Here is a 23872-nt window from a genome sequence, read left to right on the forward strand (position 1 = left end):
CTTCATGGCCTTAGAGGCTCAAAACTTCCTTTGGTGTTAAATTGGAGCTTTTTTGTAGAAACTGATTGGTTTTTAGCTTGTGTTCACTATCCAAGAAGGATTCTAACTCAGGCCATGGTGATGGTGGCTTTAGGATGGGAAAACTGCCTGAACACATAATTTAAAGCATGGGTTTGGGTCCTTCTGACTTGAGCAGTTGTACTTTCGGGAGCTGGAGTAACTGAAAAATAACTTCTGCAGGAGTAATTCCGTTTCCTTCAGTTGGGACTTGGGGTAGTAGGTGGTTGGGCAAAGGAGAGTGTAGAAAAATGGAGAAGGGTAGCAACTGGGAAGAATCAAAGCAAGCAATTTATGTTACTTTTTCATACTGAGTGCCTCATTCTTTGGGTTGCTTTGTACTTGAAATAGGTACCCCAGAAGTCCCTGAAGGAATTAGGATGTAGATAGATGAGGAAATCATCAGAATCCCATAATATAAGGAACACAGAAAGGAACAGGGGAAATACTATGAAGTAGTGGAATGTGGTTGTTTCTATTTCTCACTGACTAGTAAGCGAGTTCAAACATATCCTCATTATAGTTTCCCTGTATGTTGCATGAGCTGCCAATATTATGCCTGTTAACTGTGTTGGCATGGCTCGATTTTGTTAAAAATAATGTCTGCAATGCACCATGACAATGGGGGTTTCTTAGACTACTTACAGTATGATTTACTTTCAAAGCATTTTACAAAATGCTTTAATCCTTGCAACCTGCCTGTGTGGTTGGTAAATAAAGTAGTATAAACTCTGCTTTAGAGCTGGGGGAAAGAGCAAGTTAGAGAAGTTCAGACTTGCCCAAGGCCATGCAGGAATCGATATTTTGCCAGGGTTAGAGCTTGGGAGTCCTACACTTGCTGTGTAAAGCAGTATCTGTATTTCTGGAAGATGACCATGGATCTCTTCTGCAGAACTCTTCTGGGTGCAGGGGGGGATTTTATGTTCAAATCATGCATCAGCAAAAGGAACATTCTGCTTTATTTGGAATCTGCTACATCAGATCTGCCATATGTCACCAAACTGAAAGTTGTGTTTGTTCACATTGCACCTTCCATAACTGAGGACTCCTGCACGCTTGTCTTTGTACCCCAAAGACCCTGAGCCTCAGAGAGCTGTGCAATAGGATTTTCTGGTTCTGTTAAAAAGAGTGTCTTGATGTTGTGCACATCTGATAAGACTGTGTCGTTAAGTGATGGGGTCTAATGGGACTATAATTGTGATTCTGTTAAGCTATGAAAGCTATTAACTCTGATTACATATTGTTCAGTTCTGTTATGAAAAATACTGTTCCCAACAGCCTTTGGAAGTGCATGTATGGATATGTCTGTATGATCTTCAAATTGTGATCTTCTGGGTATCACTAAGCTTGTGATAAAGGTTATTGGTCAATAATCAGAAGTGATTTATTTCTTTTGAAGTGTTTTGCACTCTGCAAGAAGTTACATGTTTTCTATCTCCAGAAATTTAAGCAGGTTGCTTGTGAAACCTTCTTGGTTTGAGGACCACAAATTTGAATGGTTCCCAGGACTTGAATCCCTTACTAACAGAGGATGCTGTAGCCCAGTTAGCAAACTGAGGTGAAAATGCATGAGTTTGGACCACTGATAAGAGACAAATTCTATCACAAACTCTTCAAAAGAAGTATTTTGGTGTGAGAACTCTTACTGTTTTCTGTCTTCCCTCTTTTGGGAAATGATATGTAAATATAATTCTAAAAAAATGTATGAAGTGGTTCTAGAACACAGTTGAAAATACTGATATTTAAACTATCTGGGTTCAAGGAAAGAGAAAGTACTGGTGTGTGGAAAGGTTGCTTTATGTAAAAACTGTGATCAATACTGAGTCTGCTCAGAAAGAATTGGACATAGAAGTCACTTAACACATTAAACATTTTTTGTTACTATGTTCATTTTCTTGTCAGAAATATTCAAAATCATAATTTTTACCTTAAAATAGCTACTCTTGTCAAGATTATTGTTTGTGTTGAAACTTTATGAATTTTTATAACTCCATTAATGTCTGAAACTTCTTGAATTTGTTGTCATTGCTTCATGTAAGGAAGAAAGGCTTTTGCTAGTAAGACTGTTAGCAATTTTAGCTTTGTTAGGCACATTATCTCTTGTGAAATAAGATTTGGAGAGGTAGTGGCATGAAGATAAGGATTTTGAAAATACAGTTTCTCGTAACTGAAGAGAAACACATGTATCTATCACAAAGATAGAGAGGAGGTTTTAGTCCTGGTTAATGGACAGTTATTTCAGGTGTGTTATGAACCCTAAAGCTCTGTGTGAAGGAAGGCCAAACTCTAGGCAGAGTGTTGCTCACAGGTGACAAAGGGCTTTTTCTTTACACAGCCACAGGTCTATTCCTGTGTGCAAATAATTGTATCAGCCCTCTTGTATCTGCTTCCTTGTAGGAGAAACAAACTTGCTGATACAGCCTGGTCTGTGTACAGGTTGTAATTAAATAGGTGTAAAGATTGTGTGATTGTCCATATTTCAGATCAAATGAGGCTCTTTTTTTTTTTTTTTTTTTTTGCCATAGACACATGAATAGAGCTTTTTGGTTGTTTTAAACCTTCTAGGACAGTTGAACCTCAGCTTACTCTGGAAATTTTTATACCAGTTCTAATCTGAGGGACTTTCTTCCCAGAAATGCTGATTGTCTTCTGGAGGTTTAGGTGTCTCAACTGAGAGCCAGTTTTTTACAACAAACCTTCCTCTCTTCGAGTAATTCTCTTCAGGTATCTTTAGCATAATATTTAATGTAAAAGATAATAATTGTCCTTGAGGTCTTATTTATGCCTTTAAGGGTTTTTAAAATATAGAATTTTTTTGTGAGAACAAAATGTTGATTATTGTCACTGTATAATGGTGTAGATTATCAGTAATCAAGAAAGAGGTGATAATTATAAGGAATTGATACACTTGCAGTGAGATCTGTTCAGCACCTCAGTAGAGCTTTCTTAAGGTGTTGTACAAATGTAGCTGATATTTGGCTCTGTAGCTGTTGTCAGACTCAAAATATAATTTTAAAACTATGAGTTTCTGTACTTAGATAACCAGTAATCAGAAAGTTGCACTTAGAATGTCAAAGGTGGATGCTCAGCAAAATGTGTAAATGTGTTATAAAATAGGTTAAATAGGGATGGTGCTTTTACTTTGTATTTGTACAGAATTTACTGCAAGGTCCAGTTTGGATACCAAGCTCTTTCTGTGGGACTTGGAAAAGAATACTGATGAAAATTAAGTAACTTTTTGCCATGGTAGATCTCTGTTTATAAACTTGAGTTGTAATATATGAATGCTGTGTGTCTTAATTTTGATGCTTTTTCCCTTAAAATGCCTTACTAAAATGTATTTTTCAGTAACACATACCAGTACCTAGACAACGAATAACATAAAACTCACAGCAGTGTGTAATATTGTTTTACATGACTGACATGACTGTCCTAAGATTTGTATTGAATTGAGTAAGCTTCTCTTGTAAAAATGGTCTAACTTATGATTATAACTTGATTAATATATGCTTCTAAGAGTAGCTGAACTGTTAAAAGCTATCACAGTGCTTTTGTGCAGAATAAAGCACGTGCTGGATAGACTGTGCTGACAACCAGTGCAGTTGAAAAATGTGTGCTCTAGATATCAGAGTATAAACAAACCCCAAGCAATGAGGTGTGGTGCTATGCTCGAGTCTTTCTGAGAGGGTTTGGGGGGCAGCAAGGCTGTACTAAGGTGTCTGCACATCTTCCTTCAGTTTATTAATCAAATACTTCTTTAAGGGAGGGTTCGATTTAGAGCCTCTCTCCCAATATAATGACATCAGGTGCTTTCAGCCTGAGTCGTGGTATGGCGAGTGGGACCAGTTGTGCTCACATGAGTCACAAGGGCCAGCTCTGAGGAATTGCAGCACCTGTGGCAAAAGAGTCGATGGAGGGGACCAGAAGAGTGTTTGTGGAGGGATCAGTGTGGGAGAAGAGATCTGGAGTAGGGAAGCTGGCAGTGATTAAACTGTGTGGAAGTTAAAAGACAAGCATGAGCAGTTAGTAGTTTTTAACAGACATACGTACAGTCGTGTTTGCAGTAGTATTAAGGGTGGATTGGAAGAATATACAAGTGTTCATGCATTGAGATTCAAACTCTTAGTTCCTTTCTTCCTTTTTTACCAGTGTATCCTTTGATTTTCTTTCCTTCCCTGTCCTCCATGGGGGAGGGGGAGAAAAGGCACTAATTATTTATAAGTGTTAGTCATACCCAGTCATTAAGCTTAGTCATTACTCAGGACTGTGCATTTGATGGTTAGTAAAAATCAAAACGAAACCTGATGTTGTTGAAAAGCGTTCTGAATTCAAGCTTACAGGTGTGAAAATAATTCTCCTTCTGTGTGCAGACTAACTGCAAAAGCAGAGCTATCAGCCAAATGGCATGTAATATCATGTCCCCGTTGATGGTTTGTATTGAACTTGCAGGCGTAGTGTTTGGCATATTCTCAAAGCAGAATAATTCTGTATGGGCAGTGAGAGAGGCATGAATTCACAGAGGAGGATGTGGAGGGAATGTTTTTGCTGAGGCTGCCCTGGGGAGCTGTCAGTCAGTGGAATTGTCCAGCTCTGGGTCTCCACAGCTTCAGCTGAAAAGGTGGCATCAGCTAAAATTACAAAGAGTGTGTACCTTGAGTAGGGCATTCACAGTGGGGACAAATTAAAGAAATGTGTTCTTTGTGGCTTCTCATGGACTTAGTTGTTTTAGGCTGTTGCGTTCTGAAGGAAGAAAACATTGATTTAAAGCATTACTCCTCATTAAGTATTTCTGTACAGACTCTGGTAATAAATGCAAAGTAACTTGGCTATTCCCATTTCTTCAGGTGCTTGAACAGCACTAATGGTGACACACCTTGGTAGAGACAAACTGTCACAAATAAAGACAGGTTGAGTTTTAAAACTCCTATTTAAAATAAGAGAGGTAAAGAGTTAGTGATACTTTATTTTGTGTCTTCCTTTCTCAAACCCAAATCTGATTTGGGTATAATTGCTTTGTTGTTTGATCTAAGTATATTGAAATTAATGGCAGAGCTACATCTGAATTGCTTGGAGATCAATAATTAAAGCAATTGGTTTAGCTCTTGATAGTGTTTTTCTTAGCTGTTTCGACATCAGACAGATTTGTGTGATGATTGGTTTGCAATTTGACAGAGCACTCTGGTATTCTAGCTTTGTATCCTTGACTAGAAAGGAATGTTAACACACTTTCAAGGAATTTAGCTTTCCAGAGAAGTCAAAATAGTTTCAAATCACATTGTTGTTGAAGTATTTGTCAATTGTTGCTATATAAAGTGATGTATTTCCCAGAACAATTCTTAAACAGCTCTTCAAATGAGCAGGTAAGATTTTTTACATATGGGATCACTCTTAAATGCAGGGTCTTTTTGGCATTCCAACATTACATTATCCCTTTAACTATATTCTTAAAAGGTTTGTGAATCAATACTTTACAAATGATTCACTTCTTTACCTTTTAGACAGTACAGTTTTAGACAGTACAACTATGTTGTTTGAAACTGAACTCTTGCATAGTAAGCAAATGCTTTAAAAATTAAATCAAGTTTTTTTGTCTGTTGACTCTTCTGTAAGAAAAAACAGGTAGTTTTTCATAATATGAACTTTTGTACTCGGTCTGTACAAAATGCACTTTCTGTGCACTGCAGTGAGGATTCTTGCGGATATTTGCAAATGTGTCTTTCACCTGTTCTGACAACAATCATAAATGAGCTGTTGAAGAATTAATGTTTCTGAGACCATAATGGCTGGTTGGAATCTGTGTGTGCACGTTGGATTGAGTAGTGGTAGCCAGCAGTGGAGTACTGCAGTTGTATGTTGTATCTTAACTTTTAGGCACTGTGTCTGGGTGGAATTCTCCTTTACTCCAGAGTGACATGAGTTGAAAAGGAAATGGAATTTGCTTTTGTAGTTCTTGTCTAAAACTCTGTGCCATGCCAGTCTTCAGTGCCTGTCGGGAGAAACTCCAAGTATTTTGTATTAGAGGTGCTCTGAAGCAACACTTGATAGTCATGTCTTGTTTTTGTCATGGAAAGTTGTAGCACACCTTCAGTGCAGCAGGTGCTGAACATGTAACAGGTTCCTTTCACTGGGCACAGTGTGTCCTGTGTGCTCAGCACAGCTGTGTGCAGAACCTCAGCCTTCTGGCTTTGGGGTGCCCATTACTCTGGAGCAAGGCATGAGGGAATTGGCACAGGTTTGTCCTGTGTGCTGGACAGCTCTGTCACTGCCTGGCAGTTTTATGGAGCCTGAGATCTGCAGCTCAGCAGGGAACATATCTACCACTGCCTTGTGTTTGTGCAGCCTGATCTCGTGGTGCCAGTGCAGGGCAGCTGCTTCTGGAGCAGCTGCAGACTCACATGGTCATGGGATCATTTTGAGCTGTTGGGTTTGCTGATACCTCCTGATCCCTGCACTATGGAGGCTTCTCCTTAGGCACTGTGCTTATCCTTGTGGAGCTAAGGCGTCTTTATAGAAATCACAAAACAACCACGTTTGTTGACGAAACTTGAAAGCTCAGATTGCTGATGAGGTCAAAGGCTTTGGCAAGAAAGTTCAAGTAGATTTTTTTCTGGACTTGTGCATCACAGGTCTCCTGAGGTTCTAGGCAACTAAACATAAGTATATCTAATATATACTTAACAATGGTGCATGTTTCTCCTCAGGGGCAAAGTAGTGTGTCTTCAATAACAGCTAATCCACACTTCTGTTACCATTTACAGTTCTATTCTATTTGTCTTGATTTGTAATCCCTGTTTCTCATAAGTTGGTGTATAGATAGTCCTTCATGAGCTGCTACTCATCTGGTTTGTTACAGAGGCTGGTCTTTAATGTGTGTAGATAATTCTAAATCTGCTACAAACTGTCTAGTGTTAGGGAAGATTTCCTTAATGATCCAGATTTTCACGGAGCTGCAGTGGACTTCAATAGGTTCTTTCTGCTTTCCTTGGGCTTTCATTCCTGTGGAGTGGGAGTTTTTCCAGGTGGATCAGTTACTGGAAGAGGAGGAATGGTGGATTGTTGGACAGCATTGATGTCAGTACCAGGTTATCTTTCCCTTTTCTGCAGTAAGGGACCCTGTCACATATACCACTTACTCTGCAAGCTCTTCCTGTAGCTTGTATTGGTAGCTGTCTTTTTCTCCAGCTCTCATGGTATTCCAGCATTTTTGTATTGGAAAAATTTTAAAAACGTTGTCCTTTTATAAGGGTTTTGTCATTCTCGGGTCCCTGTGTAACCTGATCCAATCAGTTACAGAGCATGGACTCAGCCCCTTGGGTTTAGATGGTTTTTGTGGTATGTGTGATAACTTGCATAACCTTACACACACATTTACTTTCTCTTTTGTTGCAACAGAATCTCTTCTGACAATACCAAAAGGATTCTCTCATAAAGCTTTCTCCTGCTAATATGGCACAGCCCACTTAGGATTACTGTCAGATTTTTCTGCCATGTCAAACATTTGCAGCATCTTGCCACAAATGAGAGTGTGCTCAAGAGCTTAAGGCCCAAAGGGCTTTGACGTGAAGATAACCTCTTAGTGAACTTCCCTGGCAAATCTAGTTAGAATTTGAAGGTTTGTCAGATATCACTGCACTGTATGACCCGTAACCTCCTTTTCTAGAGATGTTTGTAGGGACTTTGGTTTTCTACACCAGAAGCATCAGTCCTCTGGTTATTCTTTCAGGCTTGGACATCCTTCCTGAACACCAGCATGTGTCTCTCTTGATTCTTTGCTGCCTAACAGTTCTCCCTGCCCCCAATTGTTTTTTCTTCAGAAGTTTATAGTTACCTTTTTACTTTAAGAAGAGAATTTCCTCAGGAGACTAGGAAAGTTTATTCTCCACACACTTTCAAGATCATACATCCATTAATTCTTCTGTTATGTCTCAGAAAAAAACCAACTTATTAAAAGTCTAGATTCTTAGTAATGGTTCTGACTTGATCTGGATTAACCATGAACTACATTGTGGGTAACAAGCAATATCTGTGTGCTTGAACCTTCTGTTCTTCTGTTGAGTGTGTGCATCAGAAAGAGAGACGAAGTCCCTTGGGATCAGATAGGGTCCCGTGTAGGGTTTGTATTTCACAGGTGGGACTTTCATCCTTGTACACTGTCAAGCCCTGTGAGAAGCATGAGCACACCTTGCTCTGTCCTCCCATTAGGTACTTGCTAACTGGAGATGGAGTCCCTCAGTGTGTCCTCCATGGTATGGATGGAGTCCCTGAGACATGGAGGGGTGACACCGGGCTATGGAGCGTTATCCTGAGGGGTGACACCGGGCTATGGAGCGTTATCCTGAGGGGTGACACCGGGATGTGGAGCGTTATCCTGAGGGGTGACACTGGGCTATGGAGCGTTATCCTGAGGGGTGACACTGGGCTATGGAGCGTTATCCTGAGGGGTGACACCGGGATGTGGAGCGTTATCCTGAGGGGTGACACTGGGATATGGAGCGTTATCCTGAGGGGTGACACCGGGCTATGGAGCGTTATCCTGATGGGTGACACCGGGCTATGGAGCGTTATCCTGAGGGGTGACACTGGGCTATGGAGCGTTATCCTGAGGGGTGACACCGGGCTATGGAGCGTTATCCTGATGGGTGACACCGGGCTATGGAGCGTTATCCTGAGGGGTGACACCGGGCTATGGAGCGTTATCCTGATGGGTGACACTGGGCTATGGAGCGTTATCCTGAGGGGTGACACTGGGATGTGGAGCGTTATCCTGAGGGGTGACACTGGGATGTGGAGCGTTATCCTGATGGGTGACACTGGGCTATGGAGCGTTATCCTGAGGGGTGACACTGGGATGTGGAGCGTTATCCTGAGGGGTGACACTGGGATGTGGAGCGTTATCCTGATGGGTGACACTGGGCTATGGAGCGTTATCCTGAGGGGTGACACTGGGATGTGGAGCGTTATCCTGAGGGGTGACACCGGGCTATGGAGCGTTATCCTGAGGGGTGACACCGGGATGTGGAGCGTTATCCTGGGGGTGACACCGGGCTATGGAGCGTTATCCTGAGGGGTGACACTGGGATGTGGAGCGTTATCCTGAGGGGTGACACTGGGATGTGGAGCGTTATCCTGAGGGGTGACACTGGGATGTGGAGCGTTATCCTGAGGGGTGACACCGGGCTATGGAGCGTTATCCTGAGGGGTGACACTGGGATGAGGAGTGTTATCCTGAGGGGTGACACTGGGATGAGGAGTGTTATCCTGAGGGGTGACACTGGGATGAGGAGTGTTATCCTGAGGGGTGACACCGGGATGTGGAGCGTTATCCTGAGGGGTGACTCTGGGATATGCTGCTGTTGGAGTGGCCTCCTGCTGGGTCTGGCTGTCAGAGGTGACACTGCTGGACTGTGCACTTCCTCAGAACACTGATGTGAAGGTGCTGCTGTGTCTGCAGGTGTTTTTATCTCCCTCACTGGAAACTCCAGCTCCTATAAGTATTACTTATCAAGATTTACCAGTAAAAACTGATGAAAAATCAGGAAACCATTTTAGTTTGGTTTGTTTTCTGGATGTAGGGGTTCTCTAGCAAGAAAGTTGTATGTCTTTGGAATTACACAGAAAATCAGAGTGGTCTCCAAAGGCTACGAAATATTTTTTAGTCTTCCTTATAATTTTGTTAAATTTTTTCTTTAGTCTTTGTTAAGCCAAGCCATGTTTCAAAGAAAGTAGGAAGAGGGAAGCATTAGGAAAAAAGTCTGGTTTGTGTTTTTCTGGTATGTCCAATGGCCAGAACTCTTCACTTTTTATTCCAGCACATGATTTTACACGTTTTATTAAATGAAAAAATACTAACAAAGAAAAAACCCCAAAGCACAACACTTTATAAATGGAAATGTCATTAGCAAATGGAATTACAAATAAGCAAGAGGCAAAGATGACCCTGCAGAATCATGCAACTACATCACATAAATGATGACATTTTCTATCCTGAAGTCTTGTAAACAGGATTGATGTGGGAAGGTCTTCACAGCAAGAACATGTGAGGTGACCATTGTACTGGTCAGGAACACAAGTCTTTTTGGCATCAGAAACAGCCAAATAAGTTTGTTAATCCTTCATTTGGAGCCATGATGAATTGTTTAATTCAAACTAAAATATGAACCTCTTTCAGGATTCTCTTAAACATCTAACTTCTAACAAAAATGGTAATGAATTTTAATTTTAATTAGTTTTTTAATGAGAGACTTGGAAAGAATTCTTGAATGTTTGCATTTTAATAATGAATATGATATTAGAGTACACATTATCAGACTTTCTAGGAAAAAGAAGGCAGAAAGGTATTTAAAATGGCTGTTTTGTTGTCACCTTTTTCTAATAGAGCATTTCCAGTGATGTTTATTAGCTGTTTGATCTCAAATAGTAATTAATCCATTAATCCAGGAACAAAAACCTGATTGATAAAACAGAAAGATGTTTTCCATCTTTAAATATGTTGCTGAATTTAATTGAAACAGTGAGATAAGTTATACAATTCTAGCTGCCTTCTAGTACCTGGTAGTCAGTTCTGACCTCATTCATTCAGCATTTGCAGCCTTATGCATTGGAGTTTGAGGTTATGATACTTACCTGTATTTAAATATATAAAATGTAAGTTTTGAAGAACAATTTATTTTTCTACACATGTGGCTGTCAGCCCTTCCTCTTCTCCATTGTCACGAATTGTTAACTGAGATTCATGTATGAATGGAGAGAGGGGGTGTTACAGTCCCACAATGATTTTGTTTAGAAGTAGGAGCTAAATGTGACTTTTGTTTTTAATTCATAATCGAGCTATCTCCAATGACCCTTCTGAACTTCACTGAAAATCCACTTAATGCCAGCTTGGGTATAGTTTTGGGTTAGTGAGTTCCTTTTTTAGCTAATTGGGTTGGAAAAGAGTCTTGGTAGTTGGACTGTGCAGAGAGAAGCTCATAGAGCAGCTCCATCTCCCTTTTTAAAGAATTCCCATCAAGCTGGAGGGGTATTTTGTGTTCCTTGCCTGCACACTATGGTACTGGAGAATTTCTGCACAGAAATTTCAAGTTCATCACGTTCTGAATTTTTACACCTTTTCCGAAGTCACCCAGACACCAACAAGCTAACATTCCAACCAGGTGAAATGTCTCATATCATCATAGTGTGATTAAAGTTTGTGCAGGACTAGTCAGATGGTAGTAATTGTCTTCATGTTTGTATGTAGTATGTGTGCACAGGAATTTATCAGTGGTAGAGGCTGACTTAATGACATGTTAGAAACTATATAAATTAAAAATAACTGTGTATCAAATTTGAGTTGAAATGAAAGAACTATTTAAATAGCAACAGATATAAATGTGGCTTTGTATGAGTTACTTTTTTATTATGACTTCAATACTTGAAAGAAGTACTTCAGACTTCCTGGAGTTAGAAATCTAACAGGGTAGTGCTTAGAGTCAGGGTTTGAATTACAAATGATTGTTTTGTCTGTCTGCTGCCAAAAATTGAACTTTCTTGATATGTTTTCTAAAGCTCACATTAATATGCTTTTCAACTGTCTGTTTCAGCAGTTGTGTTATGTTAATGTGTAGGCATGTTCTAATTTTGCATGTAGCTCAGGGAGAATATTACATTGTTCAGATGTTGTGCTTGCACTTCAGGGGTATTGAACCTTCACTCTGTGGTTATTTCCTATCTTTTCTCTCTCTCTCTCATTCATATTTTGAGGAGCAAAGCAGTAAGTTGACCGTACTGGAGTGTTGGTGTGTGGTGCAGACACCTTGCTGAGACCAACGGGTGTGTCAAGCTGGAGACAGGAGCACATTTCACAGAGCTCTGGGCCACTGCCTGATGCCATAAAAGTCTAATCTGCAAGGGATCTGCTTTGGCTTGGTGCTTGCAAACTTCAGTCCCTTTTGCACTGAGAAAGAAGTTTAAACACGCCACCCCATCCAAAACTAGACTTAGTATTTCTAATGTGGCTTCTGTCAGGAAAAAATATGTAACTCTTTGGAGAATTTGGATGGCACATTAACTTTAGGATACCTTAGGGAACTCCCAAACTAGTGAATTTTAGGAAAAAGGGTTTGTTGTGGCGTGTCAGTGTAGTTGTGGCATTTAAGGACTTCTGAAAGCTCGGGCATAGGTAGTTGCATGGGGCCTTTTGTTGCTAGAAACTAAATAAGTACTCAAAAAGCCTTAATATTTGATGTTGACTTGAAAATAGCTCTTCTAATTAGATTTCCACAGTACTGATTATTTAGTTTATAATAATATTGAAGATTTCCACCGATTCAGCATTTAGCTGCTTCAGCTGATCGTTATGAGGGATGACAAAAATGGGCGATGTGAGTTAATTTCCCAAGATTCTGTGTTTGCACATTGAGAAGGATGCCAGATTCTTTTGGTGCAGGAATGAGATTGATGTAGTAGCAGGTCATTCTGTAGTCTTTAAAATGTTCAGTTTCTCTGTCTTTTGTCAGTAGCCCCCTCCCCATAGTGTTAGGCTGATGGTGAGGAAGTAGTGATGGTTCCAATGAGCAGCCCACAGGATCAAGCTCTGTGTTCACTATTAAGGTTCTCCTAAGACGAGGTGGTGGTGGTGTGTGCCTTTGCTGTTTTAAAGGAAATACTTCTCCCTACATAAGTTGCAGGAGAAGAGACCTTACTTTTTGGAATGGCTTGGAAAAATAGTTTTTTGGACCAGACAGCTAAACAAAGAGTATTTACTTCTACAGTCTGCAAGATAATAAATATCCCCCTCCTCCTTTCCTACAGAAAAACACTTTGAGGATATTTGTTTCTAGATATAACACTTGTCCATAGCACTTTGTGGGTCCCACCTTAACACTTTGAAATAAGTTGTGATGGAAAGTCACATTTTGGATGTAAACTAGTTTAATATCTCTGTGTGATTCTGCTTCATTAAAAGAGAGTTAATGTAGAGAGTGTAAGGAAAAAATTAGGGGCAAGTCAACTAAGGCTTGTCTTTTGAACTCATTTTTGTAGAAATCAGTATATGAATTTTTGCAGTTTACTTGTAAAAGTGTCCAAGAAAACTGTTTAAGGCGTAGTCTGTAAACATTTCAGCACTTCACCAGAATAGAAAAGCAAATAAAAGCTTGATTCTTTTGAAGTAGTCATGCTCTGAAATGCAATAGACCACATCTCCAGATACTGTCGGGGAGTGTGTATGGGCTTTTGATTCACTGAACAACACTTAAGAAAAACTTTCTGATTTCACTAGTGCCTCTTGATTTTCATGGCGAGGGTTCTTCCTGTAGCTGCTCAGAAAAGCCAACTAATTTTGAGTGCCCAGTTTGTTTCCTTAGGTGGCTTTTTCAGAACTGATGAGGTCCTGAGGCTCTCAGGGACCGAGTGAGGCAAGCTGAATGAAGGAGCTCTTGGCAAACAGTTCATGTTGTCCAGATCCTGTTTGTGTGTTCAAGGAAGAGAGAATCACATCTAAATGTCTGCCTGTTAAAATCTGGTTCCCTACAGCTACCCAGTGGGGTTAAAAGTATTGATCTGAGTGACTGAGCAGGGAATGACTTCCTCATTTCCCTCTCTGTTTTATTTTTCATTTGGGCTGTAACATGGCACAGTGCAGTCTGTTGCTGATGCACATGAGAGAGATTATGATTTTATAGCCACTTTCATTACTAAATTGGTTATGGGAAATTAATTTAGAATTTAGACAATTGTGTTGCTGTTGATAGTGAAGCCTGGGTTTGATTATTTTTCTTCCCCTCTTAAAGACAAACTAACAGGAATCTTGCCTTATGGCACGATTTTCTTCTATTTGTGGTGTCTCATAAAACAAATTTCTTAGTAAAGAGCAGGTAAGATTTTTACAGGATTACTCATTTTAACTTCAAGTCACATGGAATTTATGGTTAGGGCAGATAACTCACTGTGTTCTGATGCACACCATACTGAGCATTTGGATAGAGTATTTTTGAAATTAAGTTATTCTACACAAAATGCCATAATGCACCTGGGTATTTTGCTTTTATTCTAAACTCTCTTGTTAGCTGCCTAGTCCTTCAGCAGTACATTAATTCCATATGTATCCAACTTGGATAAAATAAAAACAAACAGAAAAATATGCTCTTTGATACTTGCAAAGGATGTGTTCCTTGACCACTCTCTGTTTTGCAGGCATGGTCCTGGTGCGCAGTGAGAACGGGCAGCTGCTGATGATCCCCCAGCAAGCCCTGGCGCAGATGCAGGCACAGGCACACGCCCAGTCTCAGCCTCAGAGCACTCTGACTCCTCGTCCTGCTACACCTACCAGTGCACCCCCAGTGCAGATATCCACAGTGCAGGTCAGTCCAGCCAGTTGTGCTGCTAAAAACTGTTTTGTTCCCTGTGCAGAATACATGAAAAAGTCAGGTGTGATAATAGTGAAGAAACCATAGATCTAACTGGGATGTACAGACTTTTTATAGATTCACAGAATCTCAGAATTGTTTGTGTTGGAAAGCTCTTGGAAGGAGCCTTAAAGCTCATTCAGTTCCTGACATGGGCAGGGACACCTTCCACTAGACCAGGTTGCTTCAAGCCTAATCCCAGCCTGGTTTGGAACACTTCCAGGAATGGGAAATCCACACTTCTCTGGGCAACCTGTGCCGGGGTCTCATCACCCTCAGAGCCAAGAATTTCTTCCAAATAGCCAATCTAAATCTACTTTCCACAAGCCGTAGGCATTGCATTTTGTTCCTAATTCTGTTACAGCTTGGCTGTTACTCATCAAAAATATTTTTACATATCTGAATCTCATTAAGTTTAAAACTTTGATATAAAGAAGACCATATATGGTTAATGTGTACAACTCTTCTCCCCAGAATAAATACAAGACTAAAAGAAAAAAAAAATTGATATGGATATATGTACACCAAGATTTTGACAGTTGCATTAAGTTCAACACTGAAAATCCTTCTTGGACTTTTGTGGTGTTTCAGATGCATTCTTTGCTGTTTGTAATAATGCAGAATCAGAACACTACATAAAGCAGTTGGTATTTAACTATAGGCACTGGTGTGTTTATGATTTATTTTTCCTCTTCCCCAGGCTCCAGGAACACCCATTATTGCACGACAGGTGACACCAACTACTATCATCAAGCAAGTGTCTCAGGCTCAAACAACAGTGCAACCCACGACAACGCTACAGCGTCCCCCGGTTGTGCAAGTGAGTGTGTAGGGAAGTGATGTGTGCATGAGACTGCCAGGCACTCAGGAAATGCAATTGCTCAGTGCAGGGAAGAAATGTCTTCTGGATTAGCCTTTCTAAGACATCTGCAGGTCTCAGTACATAATTTGGATGTACAGGTATAATTTTTTATATGTATATTGGTATTATTTCATATTACGCCTGTACATATCTCCATTTAAAGGTACTGTGTTTGTAGTTTGTACAATCACAGAGCTGACTAAAATAAAATACTTTATCCTTTCTGCTTAAAGGAAGTGACAAGAATTCCCCTTGGATTTGGGGCTGTGGTGTTATTCCTGTGATGGATCTCAGTCCTCTGAATTCTGCAGCAAAATTTAAAATTGCAAAGATGACGGCACTGGCAGCCTTCTCTTCCTGAAGCCTTCTCCCTTTCACATGAGTCTGCTTTGGTCTGTGTCCTTCTGGAGACTGATAACTCACAGAGAGACTGATGTCAGTCTGGGCTGGCCTCTATTGATTTTGGGCTTGCTTGGACTTTTTTTTTGAGATGTCAAGAGTTTAAAAAGCAGTGTAACAGTGTGAAATTCTCCACATGGCTTCCAGGCAGCAGTGATACAATATGATTGCTGTCGCCTAATCTGTCTCATTGTGCTTTCTTCCTCCTTTGAGTAGACAGGATTAGAGAGTTTTAATTTAAAACATGCAGGTTTTGCTATGCATCCAGTTAACCTTTTTCCCCTCAGAGAGCCTTTCCCTATGCCAGTGATCTTTCTAGATCTAAGAGTTAATTTACCTAACCGAGTCTCCTTAATTTGCACTGCTGTTATACAGGACAAAAAAAAAAAAAAAAAAAAAACAAAACAAAAAAAACCAAAAAAAAACCCACCATCATTCCATCTGCATATTTTGTGCTGTAATGAGCACACCATGGACTTCATTTATCCTGATTAAACAAAAAATGAGACAAATCCTTGTCTCCCTTAGTTTCCCTCAAAATACCAAGAAAGTTAGCTTTGGCAGCAGGGGAGCCTCCTTTTTTTGTGCATCTTTATATAAAGAGCAAGTTTACAAATGACTTGTGAACATTCCGAGTGTCAGTTGTAGCTTGGTAGGAATTTGTCTGTCAGACTGGGTTGTTGTTAATAATTAGACTGTTGGAAGCCCATGAATGAGCTGTGTATGTGAGAGGATCTTGCTTGTAATTGTGATTCTTTGGAGCCGATATTTCTACTTCAAATTACCAATTTGTCTACAAAAGTAGAAAAATGTTTTGTCCTGTTGTTTATCACAAACACCTCGGTAAGACCAAAGCTTTTGTGTCAATTGTGCCTTTTTAAAAATTCCTCCCTTTGGAAATGGCATTTAATGAAACAGGCAAAAAGATAAATTGAATTCACAGGAATTCAGCACTGGTTTTAGCTGAGTTTTGAAACCCCACCGGCTGAGATTATTTTTATGGCATTTTATTCAGTGACCAAAAATCGCGCAATTTTCAATCAATTTTTGGAATTCCCGTTTCCAATGTTTTTAGTGCCATCTGGTGGCCGTTTCCTTCCACTGCACCAGACCATGAGCAACTTATTTATAGCAGCAGTGAAAGGTGTTCTACTGCCCCGTGGCTCATCTTCTGTTTGATGGCTCAGGAAAACAGCCTCTTGGTACGTTCCACAGAAAATAATCTTGTGTTTTTATTCTCTGCAGCCTCAGATTGTTCTGGGTGGTACTGCACAAACAACCACACTGGGGACAGCAACAGCTGTACAAACTGGAACTCCTCAGAGAACAGTGCAAGGGACAACGGCCACCTCCACTGCTGCCACAGTAAGATTCTGAGAATTGTAACATCTCTTTTTGTGCACTCACATATGCATGATGTGCATATATACAAATACATGTAAACACAGATGGGAGTGGAGGTTAGTAAAGATGCAGGAATTCTGTGAGCTGTTGACCTTGAAAAGGTAAACTTTAATAGAGCCATATAATTTATAAGGTGTGGGTAGAGGTCACTTGAATTTCGATAGTTGTCAAAGTGTTTTTGTTTCTGTAACAGTATTAAAGCAGTCATTTAAAAAATACATTAGATATATTTTATAGAGCAATGAATTGTTCAGCACTGTAGAAGAGAATCAGTATGAGAAGGGATAAGCAGCTAGCACTGATTGATTCAAGCTGCATGTTTCCAGGATGGCAAAACAGGGAGAATCCATGTACTATGCACTGTGAAACAGCAGCTTTACTATTTTTTGTCCTGCTAAAACATGTATTTTCCCATATCCAATGTGCCATTCTTAAAATACTTGGTGTTTCTTTATTTCATGAAGAATCACAATTCCTTAAATTTTGGTAACAAAAATGTACAATATGTGTGAGTATATGAAAAAAAAAAATAATTTCAGTCTGTTTATGCTTTAAGGTAAGGGATATGTATCTATAAATATTACTCTGTAATAGTAATATTACTCTGTACTGATGAACTAAAGGACTTTATTTCATGGAGTATATGGTGAGACCAATATTAAGAGGAGTTTGTCTTCGTTTCGCTGATTGTTTTCCTTTTACCATTCCTTCTAAGGAAACTATGGAAAATGTGAAGAAATGCAAAAACTTTCTGTCCACATTAATAAAACTGGCATCATCTGGAAAACAGTCCACCGAGACTGCGGCTAACGTGAAGGAATTAGTACAGAATCTGCTGGTAAGAAAAGTTCATCAGAAGTTGTAAAATACAGTATCTGGGCAAATTCAGACTCAGAACTGGTTTTTTGTGGTTTTTTTTTTTTTGACAGTGGACAGAGTTTATAAAATCTGAGCTAAGTCAAATTAACTATGCTTCTTCTGAATTAAAATAGGTGGATAAATTTTCCATTAAGTTTATTACTGCTTATATTCATGCATGAGAACATGAATTCAGTTGGAGTGTGAGTAATGCAAGTAGTGGCTGTTTAAATTCTACATTTTGATAAAACAATTAATAAAAATATGTATTACGTACTTGAGGGAAAACACTACAGCTGGTGCAATAGCTGACTGTAGGAAATCACAAGTTTTTACAAAAAAAAAGGTAATAAATGTTGCTAATAAATGATACTAATATAAAAGTTTGACATATTTAATATTTATAGAATGAGTACCAGTATTGCTTAGCCTACTTGTTAGCAACCTATAAGTTATGGTGAAGCTGTGTATTCCAGCATGCAGTAACCAGAGGAATTTAGGTCTTATTACTTGAAATTTGTAGTAAAGTTGGTTACTACCATAAAGCTATTGGTAACTAAAAACAGTGAAGGATGATAAAACCACTTATTTTCAGTATGTTACCAAGCCTTAAATTTTTTTTAGTGTTGGATATCTGTAAAAATTAATTTCTACAAGTTTGTTCATTTGGATTTTCTGTTTTGAAGGATGGAAAAATTGAACCAGAAGACTTTACCAGTAGGCTCTACAGAGAACTTAATTCTTCACCTCAACCTTACCTTGTGCCTTTCCTGAAGGTAACTTATCTTCACTACTCTTCCTTTATCTCTGTGCTTATATATCAGCAGCAATGAGCACAAGCACATCCTTTGCCTTTATAGGTGGACTTCCAAAATCACGTTAATGGAAGTTTTAAATGGTGCCTGGTTAGGCTTTTGCTCCCTCAAAAAATACTTTTTGTGTCTTAGTTCCTAGAGTTTGTTACTGTGATTCATTGGCACAGTCAGTAATATAACTTCTACCATGGTGACACATTGTAGCTCTTTTGAGAAATCTGAAAAGTTTTCTTTTTATGACTTAAACCACAAACCTATACATTGATTTATTGCTCTCTTTTTAGTCTTAGAAAGCAGAGGGATTCAATGATACAGAAAACTGTACCTTCTGGGGAAGTTTTGCCTGTGCTGTAAACTGGTTTGGATAAGCAGGAAATTGGTCATCTCCCAATGATAAATCACATTTGACATAAATTTTATAGTAGTTCAGCAAATCTCAAAATAGTATTTATTGCAAAACATTTACCATCAATGAAATCAGTGAAAATACAACAGCACTGAATTGCAAGAGTGTAACTGCTTGACTAATGTATGATTATGGGATATAGTTGTAGGTGTGTGTTGACATTTCTGGGTTCTTAAATGCTTGTCCAACCTTGAGCTGTTCCCGAGGACAAAAATTGTTGCCATAAGAAAACAACTAATTCAAGAAGCCACCAAAACACTGTGGTCTCTGTTGAGCTATTCTGAAATCTTCCCTGCTGTTCCAGTGTGACTTTTAAGCTGTAGGATGACAGTCAAGGAAGGCAGCATGGCCTTGGGTTGTTAAATACATACCAGGGGTTCCAGGTAGGCTGCATAGCCTAGATGCCCATGATATCCAAATGGTATTGTCCCTCTGTCCTGCTTATTAAATAGGAGCAGGTTGGTATTTCTGTGTGCTCACCTTTCCTCGGGTGCAGGCAGACCAATCCAATGGACTGAAACGAAACGCGTCGCTTCTTGACAATTATATTGTGTGAGCCAGGATTAAACAACTCAACCAAACTCTTTCTTTTCCCCTTTTCAGAGGAGTTTACCTGCCTTGAGACAGTTAACACCAGACTCTGCAGCTTTCATTCAGCAGAGCCAGCAGCAGCAGCCGACGACGCAGGCGACGATAGCCACGATCCCGTCGGTGGCGGCCGTGCTGATGAGCTCCTCGGTGCAGCGCACGGCGGGCAAGGCCACTGCCACTGTCACCAGTACCCTCCAGCAACCCGTCATCAGCCTCACTCAGCCCACACAAGTTGGTGTCAGTAAACAAGGGCAGTCCACGCCACTGGTATGTGAGCTGAAGTGCAGCGTTTGTTATTGCACAGGGTTTCATTTTGATAGTACTTCTTAAGTTGGTGGCTTAGCTCAGTCAAAGATCTGAGAAAAGAAGTATAACTTAAATTGCATCTAGGTTAAGGTGCTCTTAGGGTTTGTTCTTGCCACCTGATTCTCAGATTATTTACAGTTCTTTTTTTTTCCTTATTATTTGCAGGTTATCCAACAGTCTCAAAAAGCAGGGGCATTGATAAGGCCTCCACAAGTAACGTTGACACAGACCCCCATGGTGGCATTGCGGCAACCACACAGTCGTATTATGCTCACCACTCCTCAAATCCAACTGAATCAGCTTCAGACAGGTAACAGGTCAAGATACTTGTGATATGCCATATTTGATAGCATTACCTGAAGTGTGATTTGCCCAGAGAATTTGTTGATACTCCATTCCTGGAAGTGTTCAAGGCCAGGCTGGATGGGGCTTGGAGCAGCCTGGTCTAGTGAAAGGTGTCAGAGGGGTTGGAACGAGATGATCTTCAAGGTCCTTTCCTGCCCAAACCATTCTGTGGTTTTATGAATGTCAGTTCATAAGTGCCCTGTTTGTACTACTGCTAAAATCTTCCAATGTATAGTGCCATAGTGGCTGGGGGTACAGATCTATCAGGGCAGCATTGACAGAGAAATGGAATTATGTGGGAAGGGTCCTGTTTTTACCTGGGTGAAATGCTGACAGAAGCTATTGAGGTCAACTCTTTGTACCAGACCTATTGCCATAACTACCTGTGACTGGCTTGCACGTGTGAGCTCTTATTGATGGAGTACAAATCCTGTCTGTCTTCTTGCAGTACCTGTGGTAAAACCAGCAGTATTACCTGGAAACAAAGCTATTGCCACAGTTTCGACACAAGTAGCTGCTGCTCAGAAGAATAAACTGAAAGAACCTGGGGGAGGCTCTTTTAGGTGAGGAACTGTATGTTTATGCTTGGGCAGCTGAACTCAGACCTTCCTGGTGCTGAATCCATCTGGGGAAACTCACAATAACCTAGAGGTAGATTTTCTGGAGGCAGGTTTGCTTCTTCATTAAAGACTTCAACAAACAGCACTGGACATACTCGTGCCAGACTGGGTTTAGCATTTAGCTGGCACTAAACCTCATAAACAATTCCTGCCCAGACAAGCAAGTGGAATTCATTCCTTCACTTCCCAGCTCTGCTTGAGTTACTCAGTGAGGTACAGCCTGTCTTGGTGGTGAGGGCAGATTATTATTGTTTTGTAGTAGTGATTTGTCTGGTCTCTTGTTTCTCAAGGTGTGTTGAAACATTACGTAAGAAAGGATCTTGGAAAAAAACAGGAAGTACAAAATTAGTGCTCTTTGAAGTCAAAGCAGTAATTTCTCATTTACAAACAAATGAGTTGTGTTTTATTATATCACGAAAGCAAATAAAATGTAAAATTAATTATTCATGTTTATGGTGGAATTCATTATGTGCAGCTGTGGTATCATAGCAGTGTGTGCAGATAAGCACTAAATGTTATGATTATAATAAATTTTTCTTCCTTTAAGGGATGATGATGACATTAATGATGTTGCATCAATGGCTGGAGTCAACTTGTCAGAAGAAAGTGCTCGGATATTGGCAACAAACTCTGAGCTCGTGGGCACATTAACAAGGTCCTGTAAAGATGAAACCTTCCTTTTCCCAGCACCTTTACAAAGAAGGATATTAGAAATAGGTATGTTCCTTTATCTTGAACATTAATAAAAAAATATTTCACTACTCTTAGGTTTAATTCAAGGCATTTTCCAAAGAAATTGGTTTGAATAATTAAAAGTTGCTGGAGTTGTTACCTTCTGGTATTTTCTGGTATATTCATATATATATATATATATATATATAGTATATTCAGATACTGTGGGAAATAATTTGTCTTATGAATAGTGCCATGGAATAGCAAATATAGATTTGCCTTCTAAAGTGATAGCAATTCAACATCAAAACTACTCAATCTGGCTGAAAGTCTGACTGTATAAACTAATAAGGTGTATCAAGCATGACACGAACAATGAAGTAAACCCAGAAGCACTTTTATCAGCTTTAGTTAGTAATTTAGAATTGATGGTGGAACAAAAAGCAATCCTGAATTCTTTGTTACACTGTACTACACAGCATTTATTAACAGATTGTCAATTTTGTTAAACTAATATGAATTTTAATATGTGTGTAATTTCCTGTTTAATCCTTGTCTGAGAATAACCTGCAAATCACATTTAGAAAAAGGGATTAAAATTTCTATGACTGAGATTTTACTTATATTTAGTTGTATTGTAAAATGATTTTTTGCAACCCACTTGTGTTCTGATTGTAGGTAAAAAACATGGAATAACAGAAATCCATCCTGATGTAGTTAGCTACGTATCACATGCTACACAACAAAGACTACAAAACCTCGTGGAAAAACTATCAGAGACTGCTCAACAAAGGAATATTTCCTACAAGGTAACTGTATTTAATTGCTCAAATCAAATGCCAAAATTGCACAAATTCAGCAGGCTGTGGTGTTGACTGTAATGCAGGAGTTCAGGTGTTCTTTTTTCTGTGAAATCAGGTTGTTTATTCTCTTTGACTGATTCACCTTCCATTAAGATATTAATACACATGGGTGACTGGAGCTTTCCAGCTTGCATATACAAAATGGTTATAAAGAAATGCAGAGAAACTGTGCCCTCCCCTTTATTTATTATGTCAAATGTTTAGTGTGTGAGTGATTGTAGAGTCAGACAGATAAAAGCACTGCTTTGAATTCCCAGGAGACTGCTATCTGACAGATGTGTGTTCCTGATAGATGCAAATGCCTGAGCAGTGTTTAAAAAACCACACAGCTCTGTGAAATATGTTTGAGAGGTTAAAGCTGTGATGATATTAGTTTAGAAGTCAAAATCTGATGATTCATGGAATAGAACAAAATGCTTTTAAGAGTTCTAGCTGGTTTAACTGGTGTAAATATACTCCTGCTATTTGTCTGAAAAGGACAAAGTGAACATTGGAGCTTTGAATGTGTATGTTCTTCCCCAGTACAGTACAAGTTAACAGCTTTGTTTTTAAGGGAGTAATGAGAAACGTATTTGCTGTATTTTCAGGATGATGAAAGATACGAACAAGCAAGTGACGTTCGGGCACAGCTCAAGTTCTTTGAACAGCTTGATCAAATAGAAAAGCAGCGTAAAGATGAACAAGAAAGGGAAATTTTAATGCGCGCAGCAAAGGCAAGTGCTCGGCTTTCACACGTGTTTGCAAAGTGTCAGTTTTGACATCAAAACTGCAGAGTTTCTTTTCATTCTAAAACACTTGCAATGAAGGGGAAGACTAATCTTCAAAGATGGAACTTGATGAATGTGTTCTTAACTAGAGCTCAGTTTTGCTTTTCATTGTAAAGCATGGGAAACAGCTTCTTTGCCACTCTCATTGCGTAGTCCCAAATTAAAAGGAGTCTTGAAATATAGTTTTTGCATTTTGTGTTGGCAAAGAAAGATGAATTTTATAGCTTGGTGGTACTCTTAAATGTAATAGAGAGGTTACAGGTATTTTGGAGACTAGAAATAGAATTCAGAAAGATTTTTACAAATTGGAGAAATACAATAAATAGGAAGCAGTTGATGTAAACATGAATTGAATATTAAACTGTGGTTCTACTCAGTGAATATAGAATAAATATGATTCGATAAGAGTACCCTAGAAATAATTCACAAAGCAACCTATGTTTTCTGTTAGTTTTGTGATCCAGCATGAGTTGACATGTCAAAATCCAAATTGATTTTGTTGTTGGCCTAAAGAATGTAAGGG

The 23872-nt window shown here is 39.4% G+C and overlaps 1 protein-coding gene across 1 annotated transcript in view; it reads left to right on the forward strand.

Annotated features, from left to right (window-relative positions):
• TAF4 (TATA-box binding protein associated factor 4) overlaps positions 1 to 23872 on the forward strand; it is a 37390-nt gene that overhangs the window by 7504 nt on the left and 6014 nt on the right. Inside the window, exons 3-13 of the mRNA XM_053993111.1 lie at positions 14230 to 14396; positions 15142 to 15261; positions 16948 to 17067; positions 17822 to 17944; positions 18651 to 18740; positions 19789 to 20043; positions 20248 to 20392; positions 20876 to 20990; positions 21595 to 21764; positions 22398 to 22528; positions 23170 to 23295. Coding sequence (XP_053849086.1) covers positions 14230 to 14396; positions 15142 to 15261; positions 16948 to 17067; positions 17822 to 17944; positions 18651 to 18740; positions 19789 to 20043; positions 20248 to 20392; positions 20876 to 20990; positions 21595 to 21764; positions 22398 to 22528; positions 23170 to 23295 — 1562 coding nt within the window. The remainder of the gene's footprint in view (positions 1 to 14229; positions 14397 to 15141; positions 15262 to 16947; positions 17068 to 17821; positions 17945 to 18650; positions 18741 to 19788; positions 20044 to 20247; positions 20393 to 20875; positions 20991 to 21594; positions 21765 to 22397; positions 22529 to 23169; positions 23296 to 23872) is intronic.

This window comes from Vidua macroura, chromosome 17, assembly GCF_024509145.1.
Source record: "Vidua macroura isolate BioBank_ID:100142 chromosome 17, ASM2450914v1, whole genome shotgun sequence".
NCBI lineage: Eukaryota > Metazoa > Chordata > Aves > Passeriformes > Viduidae > Vidua > Vidua macroura.